We start from the raw sequence: 10,190 nt of genomic DNA on the forward strand, positions 1-10,190 counted from the left end.
TTAAGGGGGCGCGGTTTAGCGCGGAGAGGGCGGGGCTGGCGGGGAAGAGGCGCGGTTTAGCCGCACGGGGGCGGGGCCACATGGAAAAGGGGCGGTGCACGACCCTGAGTGGGCGTGTCTTTATCCATATATGCAAAAACGGGCGTGGTTTATCCGTTAATGGGCGTGGCCTGTGGGGCGTGGGGGCGGCCGGGCGTGGCGCGCGGGGGCGGGCTGAGCTGGGGGGGGGCGCAGCGCGCGCTCCAAGATGGCGGCGGCGGCGGCGGGGCCCGAGTCCGGCGGCAGCAGCGGCAGCAGCGGCGGCCTCGGCGGTACCGGCGGGGAACGGGGCCGGGGCGGCGGCCGGGGGCTCGGGCAGCGCTCGGAGGGGGTCCGGGCTGGGGGCTCGAGGGTGAACGGGGCGTGGGGGGGGTGAGGGAAGGGGGTGGGGGGGTCTGAGGGCGTGAGGGGCTGAGGGGAATTGGGGGATTTTGGGGGCTGTGAGGGGAGTGGGGGATTTTGGGGGGATCAGGGGGTCTGAGGGCGTGAGGGGCTGAGGGGAATTGGGGCATTTTGGGGGCTGTGAGGGGAGTGGGGGATTTTGGGGGGATCAGGGGGTCTGGGGGCGTGAGGGGCTGAGGGGATTTTGGGGGATTTTGGGGGGCTGTGAGGGATTTGTGGGGTTATAAGGGGTGTTTTGGCAGAGTTATGAGGGGGATTTTATGGGGTTATAAGGGTTTTTTTGGGAGTTATGTGGGATTTTTGGGGGGGTTGTGAGGGATCTGGGGGCGTGAGGGGCTGAGGGGAATGGGGGGATTTTGGGGAGGTGTGAGGTGTTTTTTGGGAGAGTTATGAGGGGGATTAACAGCGAGTTTTTGGGGGATTATGTGACGTTTTTGAGGGGCATTTTGAGGCATTATGAGGGTTTTTTTGAGATATTATCAGGAAATTTTGGGGTACTATGAGGGGGTTTTGGGGGTGTGAGGGAGCTCTGAGTGTCTGAGACTTCTAAGGGTGAGGAAATTTTTTTGGGGATCTTTGGTGGGTTTAGGGCAATGAGACTGAGAGGATTTTGGGGGTTTTTGATGGATTTGAGGCCGTGAGGTTGAGAAGGTTTTTTGGGGCTCATTTTGGGGTGTAGAACCCTGGGGCTGAGGGGGATTTTTGGGGGTCTTGAGGCTTTTTTGGGACGATGTAGAACTTTGGGGCTGGGGCAATTTTTGGGGATTATTTTGGGGTGTGGGATTGTCAGCCTGGCGAGGATTTTTTGGGGTCTTTGAGATATTTTTGGGGTCGAGTAGGGGTTTTTTTGTGGGATCTTTAGGGTGGTTTTGGGGGTATAAAGCTGTGGGGTCTATAGGGATTTTCTGAGGAGTCTTCAGGGGTTTTTTGGGGGGGTCTGGGGTTGTAGAAGAGTGAGGCTGAGGGGGATTTTTGGAGATCTTTAATAGGATTATTTTAGGGGGGGACAAGACCCTTTTGGGGAGGGGATTCTGGAGTTTCCTGAGGGAATTTTGGGGGATCTGGATCTCCCTGGGGTTGTCTAAGGGGACGAGTCTGGACCCGGCTTTTCCCTGGAAAAAAACCAAATTCCAAACTTCCCTTCGGCTTTAGGGACACACAGAGGAGGATTTAAGAGACTCCAAATTCCTTTTTCCTCCCCAGAAAAATTAAAAATAAGAAAAGGGAACGGGGCGGGGAGGGAGAAGTTTGTTGGTGCCAGGGAAATCCGATCCCAGTTCCTGTCCGGTGACTCACAGGGGGTGGGAACAGCTCGCGGGGATCCCAAAATCCCAGAAAAAAATCCCAAAATCCCCCCAAAAAACCCTCCAAGAGCCGGGAGCGCAGTGGGAACAGCGACAGATCCATGGAATTTGTTTGGCTAAGCGGGAACCTGAGCCAGGGAAAGGGCTGGAAGCGCAGCCAGCGCTCAGAAAATCGGGAATTCGCCGGCTTGGAGGCGTTTTTTAGGGATTAAACAGGGAGTTTTTGGCTTTTAAAACCGAGAATTTTTGGTTTTTCCCGAAGTTGGCAGAACTTCTGAGATAATCCAGTTCTTTATGCTGCTTTTTTTCCAGCTGCAAATCACTTTTTCCACCTTAAATTGTGGGTGCAGATCCATAAAAATTCCATTTGGGAAGGAGCTCCCTGCTCCTCGTTTTTCTGGAAGGGTTTAAGGCCTGATCCCTGATTTTCTAAATCTTTATTCATGTTATTTGGGAATTTGTGCCAGAAACCCAAGGAGAAGAGTGTGGAGAGTTGGGAAAAATTCAATTTTTGGGGTTTTTGTGGGATTTTCCCCTGCTTTTCTGGGATTGATCCCTCTCTGAGCGTGGATTTTCCTTTCTCTTGGCAGGATCCAACACCTTCAAAAAATCCCTGACTCCTGAGGTGAGTTCCAGGCTGGAAAAATCCTAAATTCCAGCTTTTTCTTCACTATTCCAGTTCCTTTTCCAACTTTTTGGGATGGAAAAATCCTGGAGAAAATTGAATTTTCCAATTTTTTTCCCTCTCCTCCCATTTTTTCTTTTTCCCAAGATGCCAGGAGGATCCCAGACCATCCGGAAAGGCCACAGAGGAGTGGATTCCACAGGAGAAACCACCTACAAAAAGGTAAATTCCCATTTTTTCACCCTTTTCCCAAAGAATTCTGTCCAGGATCGCTGCGGGAAAGGGAGGAGATTCCATGGAAATGAAGGAAAAAAGGGAATTTTGGGGGTTTTTTTGGCTGCTTTTGCAGAAATTTTGGGAGGAAGATTTTTAATCTGTGATTTCCCACTTTTTTTGGGAGCTTCTTAAAGGCACAAAAATTCCCATAAATCACGTGGAGTGGCTGGGCAGAGAGTGAATTGTTTGGGAATTTTGTAAATGTGGATATTTTTGAGGTCTTCCTTTGAATTTCTCCCACTCCTGTTGAGTTCCAGCTGTTTCCACTGAATTCCCACTGAATTCCATTTCCATTCAATTCCCATTCCCATTGAATTCCCATTGAATTCCCATTCCCATTGAATTCCCATTCCCATTGAATTCCCATTCCCATTGAATTCCCATTCCCATTGAATTCCCATTCCCATTGAATTCCCATTCCCATTGAATTCCCATTCCCATTGAATTCCCATTCCCATTGAATTCCCATTCCCATTGAATTCCCATTCCCATTTCCATTCCCATTGATTTCCCATTCCCATTGAATTCCCATTCCCATTGAATTCCCATTCCCATTGAATTCCCATTCCCATTTCCATTCAATTCCCATTTCCATTCCCACTGAATTCCCATTTCCATTTAATTCCCATTCCCATTCCCATTGAATTCCCATTACCATTTCCATTCCCATTCAATTCCCATTCCCATTTAATTCCCATTCCCATTAATTCCCATTTCCATTCCCACTGGATTTCTGTTCCCACTCCCATTCCCACAGAATTCCATCAATTCCCACTGAATTCCCATTCCCATTGAGCTCCTGCCACTCCCATTAATTCCCATTCCCACTGGATTTCTGTTCCCATTTCCATTCCCACCCATAACTCCCATTCCCATCCATAATCTCTGTTCCCCATCCATAATTCCCACCTGGAATTCCCACTCCCCATCCCTAATCCTCAGCCCTGAAGGGAGCATTTCCCACCTCCTCAGCCCTGAAGGGAGCATTTCCCACCCCTCATTCCCATTTTTTCCCCCAGACCACCTCCTCAGCCCTGAAGGGAGCATTTCCCACCCCTCATTCCCATTTTTTCCCCCCAGACCACCTCCTCAGCCCTGAAGGGAGCATTTCCCACCCCTCATTCCCATTTTTTCCCCCCAGACCACCTCCTCAGCCCTGAAGGGAGCATTTCCCACCTCCTCAGCCCTGAAGGGAGCATTTCCCACCCCTCATTCCCATTTTTTCCCCCAGACCACCTCCTCAGCCCTGAAGGGAGCCATCCAGCTGGGCATCACTCACACCGTGGGCAGCCTCAGCACCAAGCCCGAGCGTGACGTGCTCATGCAGGATTTCTACGTCGTGGAGAGCATCTTCTTCCCCAGGTTGCCATCCCAAATTTCCCCTTTTTTCCCTCCTTATCCCTTTTCTCTTTTTTTTTTTTATGGTTTTTTAATTCTTTTTTGCTCTTTTTGTTCTCTTTGCCCTCCTTCCCCCCCTTTTGTCTCCTCTCTTTCTCCTCCTTTCCCCTATTTCCCCCTATTTTCTCCTTGTCCCCTTTCCCTCCATTTTTCCTCCCTATTCTTCTTGTTCCCTTATTCCCCCTTATCCCCCTTTTTATCCTTTTCTTTCTTTTTTTCTCCCGTTTTTCCCCTTTCTCCCATTTTCCCATTCCCTTCATCTTTTTTTCCATTCCCTTATTCTCTTTTGTTTGCCGTCTCTTTTTCCTTTTCTTTTGTTTCAGTTGTTTCATTTTTTCACTTCATATTCCTTTTTCCATTCTCTTCCCTTTTCCCTCATTCCCTTTTCCCATTCCCATTTCCCCTTTTTGCCATTCCTGTTCCTTTTCCCCCATTCCCTTCACTCTTTTCCTTTCGCCTTTATCCCGTTCCCTTCCCTTTTCCCCCTTCTCTCCCTGGAGCTGGAATCCCCCACCCAGGGGTGCTCCAGGTCCAGATTCCATCTGCAATATCCCACTTCTGACCCCAATCCCAAATTCTCTGTGTCCCCACAGCGAGGGCAGCAACCTGACCCCTGCCCACCACTACAACGATTTCCGCTTCAAGACCTACGCGCCCGTGGCCTTCCGCTACTTCCGCGAGCTCTTCGGGATCCGCCCCGACGACTACCTGGTGAGGGACATGGCCTGACAGCCCTTTTCCTGTTACCCCTTTGCCTTTTCCCCCATTTTCCCCTTTTCCTTTTCCCCCTTTTCCTTTCCCTCTTCCCTCGTCCCTTTTCCTGTTTCTCTTTTCCTTTCTCCCTATTCCACTTTCCCCTTTTCCATTTTCCGTTTTTCCCTTTTCCCTTTCTTCTTTCTCTTTCCCCATTTCTCTTTTCCATTTTTTCTTTTTCTCCCATTTTTCCATTTTCTCTTTTCCCTTCTCTTTCTCTTCCCTTTTCCTTTTCTCCTTTTCCTTTGCCTTTTCCCTTTCCCCTTTGCCTTTTCCCTTTCCCCTTTGCCTTTTCCCTTTCCCCTTTGCCTTTTCCCGTTCCCCTTTGCCTTTTCCCATTCCCCTTTGCCTTTTCCCTTTCCCTTTATTTTCCCTTTTCCCTACTGCTTCCTCTTCTCCTTTCTCCTTTTCTCTTTTCCCTTTCCCTTCTCTTCCCTTTTTCCATTTTCCCCTCTTTTTTTCCCCCGTTTTCCCCCTTTTTTCCCTCTTCTCCCTCTCTCCCCTTCTCCCTCTTTTCCCACATTTCAAGACACCTTTCCCCCTTTCCCCTTCACCCACCTGCCTTCCCCCCTCCAAGCTCCATTCCCAATGGAATTCTAGCAGTTTCCCCTCAGTACTCCTGATGGAATTCCAGCATTCTCCCCCTTTTCCCCCCAGTACTCCCTGTGCAGTGAGCCCCTGATTGAGCTCTCCAACTCTGGTGCCAGTGGCTCCCTGTTCTACGTCTCCAGCGACGACGAGTTCATCATCAAAACTGTGCAGCACAAGGAGGCCGAGTTCCTGCAGAAGCTCCTGCCTGGCTATTACATGGTGAGCCCAGAATTCCTGCAATTCCCAGCCCTGGGAATGGTGGAGGCATGGAAATATCCTGGTGGGGTGGATGAAAATGGCTTTGGGTCCATGGAGTTGTTGGGGTTGTGCACTCGTTGTTGAGTTTGTGCTGTTTGCAATCTGAAAATCCATGGCAAAACCACCAAAATCCATAGAAGACCAAAAAAAACCCCCAGAAATCCATGGAAAACCTCCACAATCCATGGAAAACCTCCAAAATCCATGGAAAACCTCCAAAATCCATGGAAAACCTCCAAAATCCATGGAAAACCTCCAAAATCCATGGAAAACCTCCACAATCCATGGAAAACCTCCACAATCCATGGAAAACCTCCAAAATCCATGGAAAACCTCCACAATCCATGGAAAACCTCCACAATCCATGGAAAACCTCCAAAATCCATGGAAAACCCCCAAACCACAGAGATTTTTATGTTCTTCCCGTGTTTTCACTGCAATTTCGACACATCCCCAACCCCAAAATGCCAGAACTCCCCAAAATCCATGGAAAACTTCCAAATCCATGGAAAAATCCCCAAATCCATAGATAACCACAAAAATTCTTGGCAAACTCAAAAACCAAAGGGATTTTGATTCTCTTGCCATGTTCCAGCAGCGATTCCGACGTTTTCCCAACCCAAGAACCGCCTGAAAATTCTGTGATTTTTTTGCCAAATTTTTAAATTCATTCCCTGATTTTTCCTTCTCTGGAACCTGAACCAGAATCCTTGGACCCTGCTGCTGAAATTCAGAATTAACCCATAATTTATTATTAACTAACTGATCCCACCTTTCCTGAGTCTTTGGGTACCCCTGCATTGGGAGTTTCACCCAAACTTTGGGAAATTTTGGAGGAATTTTTGGCGATATTTTTTGCTAAATTTGAAATTCATTCCCCATTTCCCCCCTTCCAGAAGCTCAAGCAGAACCCGTGGATGCTGTTGCTGAAATTCAGAATTGACTCCTCATTAATCATTAATTAATCAATCCCACCCTTCCCAAGCCTGTGGGTGCCCCCAGATTTGGCAATTTTTTTGCTAATTTTTAATTGATTCCCCATCTCCCCGTGCAGAACCTGAACCAGAACCTGTGGACACTGCTGCCAAAATTCAGAATTAACCCCTCATTAATCATTAATTAACCAATCCCACCTTTCCCCAGCCTCTGGGTACCCCCAGATTTGACAATTTTTTTGCTGAATTTTACATTGATTCCCCGTTTCCCCCCACAGAACCTGAACCAGAACCCACGCACGCTGCTGCCCAAATTCAGAATTAATCATTAATTAACCAATCCCACCTTTCCACAGCCTCTGGGTACCCCCAGATTTGACAATTTTTTTTGCTGAATTTTACATTGATTCCGTTTCCCCCCACAGAACCTGAACCAGAACCCACGCACGCTGCTGCCCAAATTCAGAACTAACCACTCATTAATCATTAATTAACCAATCCCACCTTTCCCCAGCCTCTGAGTGTCCCCAGATTTGACAATTTCTGGGTGAATCTTTGACAATTTTTTAGGACAATTTTACATTGATCCCCATCTCCCCCCACAGAACCTGAACCAGAACCCGTGCACGCTGCTGCCCAGATTCAGAATTAATCATTAATTAACCAATCCCACCTTTCCCCAGCCTCTGAGTGCCCCCAGATTTGGGAATTTTTTTTAGGACAATTTTACATTGATCCCCATCTCCCCCCCCAGAACCTGAACCAGAACCCACGCACGCTGCTGCCCAAATTCAGAACTAACCGCTCATTAATCATTAATTAACCAATCCCACCTTTCCCCAGCCTCTGGGTACCCCCAGATTTGGGAATTTTTGGAGGACAATTTTACATTGATCCCCATCTCCCCCCACAGAACCTGAACCAGAACCCACGCACGCTGCTGCCCAAATTCAGAATTAATCATTAATTAACCAATCCCACCTTTCCCCAGCCTTTGAATGTCCCTGGATTTGACAATTTTTTTAGGACAATTTTACATTGATTCCCCATCTCCCCCCACAGAACCTGAACCAGAACCCACGCACGCTGCTGCCCAAATTCAGAATTAATCATTAATTAACCAATCCCACCTTTCCCCAGCCTCTGGGTACCCCCAGATTTGACAATTTTTTTGCTGAATTTTACATTGATCCCCGTTTCCCCCCACAGAACCTGAACCAGAACCCACGCACGCTGCTGCCCAAATTCAGAATTAATCTTTAATTAACCAATCCCACCTTTCCCAAGCCTTTGAGTGCCCCCAGATTTGACAATTTTTTTGCTGAATTTTACATTGATCCCCATCTCCCCCCCCAGAACCTGAACCAGAACCCCCGCACGCTGCTGCCCAAGTTCTACGGGCTGTACTGCGTGCAGGCGGGCGGTAAGAACATCCGCATCGTGGTGATGAACAACCTGCTGCCGCGCTGGGTGCGCATGCACCTCAAGTACGACCTCAAGGGCTCCACCTACAAGCGCCGCGCCTCGCCCAAGGAGCGCGAGAAGGTTTTCCCCACCTTCAAGGACCTGGACTTCATGCAGGACCTGCCTGACGGGCTCTTCCTGGACTCTGACATGTACAATGCCCTCTGCAAGACGCTGCAGAGGGATTGCTTGGTGAGCCTTGCTCCTTTGATGGGGCTCTTCTGATTTTTTTTTTTGATGGTTTTTTAGGGGGATTGTGGGTGTTATGGCGGCTTTTTTTTTTCGTGTTGTTTGTGGGTGTTCAGGTGGGTGTTCCACTCTTTTTCCTGTTGGGTTGTTTTTTAGGTGTTTTTTTTTTTTTTTTGTGGGGATTTTGGGGGTATTCTACTTTTTTTCCTGGTTTTTTTTGAGGGAAAATTGTGGATGTTCTGCCTTTTTTGTGGGTATTCCACTCTTTTTACTGTTGGGTTGTTTTTTAGGTGGTTTTTTTTTTTTTTTGCGGAGATTTTGGGGTATTCTACTTTTTTCCTGTTTTTTTTCTTTTTGAGGGAAAATTGTGGATGTTCTGCCTTTTTTGTGGGTGTTCCACTCTTTTTCCTGTTGGGTTGGTTTTGGTTTTGGGTTTTTTTTTGATAGGGGTTTTGGGGGTTTTCTACTTTTTTTCCTGGTTTTTTTTTTGAGGGAAAATTGTGGGTGTTCTGCCTTTTTTGTGGGTGTTCCACTCTTTTTCCTGTTGGGTTGGTTTTGGTTTTGGGTTTTTTTTTGATAGGGGTTTTGGGGGTATTCTGCTTTTTTTCCTGTTTTTTTTTTGAGGGAAAATTGTGGGTGTTCTGCCTTTTTTGTGGGTGTTCTACTCTTTTGCCTGTTGGGTTGGTTTTGGTTTGGTTTTTTTTTTTTGATAGGGGTTTTGGGGGTATTCTACTTTTTTTCCTGGTTTTTTTTTTGAGGGAAAATTGTGGATGTTCTGCCTTTTTTTGTGGGTGTTCAGGTGGATATTCCACTCTTTTTCCTCTTTGGGTTGTTTCTTAGGTGTTTTTTTTTTTTTTGTGAGGGTTTTGGGTGTATTCTGCTTTTTTTTCCTGTTTTTTTTCTTTTTGAGGGAAAATTGTGGGTGTTCTGCCTTTTTTGTGGGTGTTCCACTCTTTTTCCTGTTGGGTTGGTTTTTAGGTGGTTTTTTTTGATAGGGGTTTTGGGGGTATTCTACTTTTTTTCCTGGGTTTTTTTTGAGGGAAAATTGTGGATGTTCTGCCTTTTTTATGGTGTTCAGGTGGGTATTCCACTCTTTTTCCTCTTTGGGTTGTTTTTTAGGTGGGTTTTTTTTTTTTTTTTTTGTGAGGATTTTGGGGGTATTCTTCTTTTTTTCCTGTTTTTTTTTCTTTTGTGGGAAAATTGTGGGTGTTCTGCCTTTTTTGTGGGTGTTCCACTCTTTTTCCTGTTGGGTTGGTTTTGGTTTGGTTTTTTTTTTTGATGGGGGTTTTGGGGGTATTCTACTTTTTTTCCTGGTTTTTTTTTTTGAGGGAAAATTGTGGGTGTTCTGCCTTTTTTTGTGGGTGTTCAGGTGGATATTCCACTCTTTTTCCTCTTTGGGTTGTTTTTTAGGTGTTTTTTTTTTTTTTTTGTGAGGATTTTGGGTGTATTCTACTTTTTTTCCTGTTTTTTTTCTTTTTGAGGGATAATTGTGGGTGTTCTGCCTTTTTTGTGGGTGTTCCACTCTTTTTCCTGTTGGGTTGGTTTTTAGGTGGTTTTTTTTGATAGGGGTTTTGGGGGTATTCTACTTTTTTTCCTGTTTTTTTTTTTTTGTGGGAAAATTGTGGGTGTTCTGCCTTTTTTGTGGGTATTCCACTCTTTTTCCTGTTGGGTTATTTTTTAGGTGGTTTTTCTTTTTTTTGTGAGGATTTTGGGGGTATTCTGCTTTTTTTCCTGTTTTTTTTTTTTTTTGAGGGAAAATTGTGGGTGTTCTGCCTTTTTTGTGGGCATTCCACTTTTTCCTGTTGGGTTGTTTTTTAGGTGTTTTGTGGTTTTTTTTGGTGGGGATTTTGGGGGCATTCTGCTTTTTTCATAGGGAATTTGTGGGTATTCAGTCTTTGTCTTACGTTTTTTGTGGGAAAGTTGTGGGTATTGTACCTTTTTTCATTTTTTGTGGGA

The 10,190-nt window shown here is 46.5% G+C and overlaps 1 protein-coding gene across 1 annotated transcript in view; it reads left to right on the forward strand.

Annotated features, from left to right (window-relative positions):
* Positions 1 to 208: 208 nt before the first annotated feature.
* Positions 209 to 10,190, forward strand: part of PIP5K1A (phosphatidylinositol-4-phosphate 5-kinase type 1 alpha) — a 21,479-nt gene continuing 11,497 nt past the window's right edge. The window contains 7 exon segments of the mRNA XM_079329555.1: positions 209 to 311; positions 2,336 to 2,370; positions 2,518 to 2,592; positions 3,878 to 4,008; positions 4,638 to 4,755; positions 5,455 to 5,607; positions 7,938 to 8,237. Coding sequence (XP_079185681.1) covers positions 248 to 311; positions 2,336 to 2,370; positions 2,518 to 2,592; positions 3,878 to 4,008; positions 4,638 to 4,755; positions 5,455 to 5,607; positions 7,938 to 8,237 — 876 coding nt within the window. The 5' untranslated portion in view covers positions 209 to 247.

This window comes from Erithacus rubecula, assembly GCF_903797595.1.
Source record: "Erithacus rubecula genome assembly, contig: SUPER_33_unloc_1, whole genome shotgun sequence".
Lineage (NCBI taxonomy): Eukaryota > Metazoa > Chordata > Aves > Passeriformes > Muscicapidae > Erithacus > Erithacus rubecula.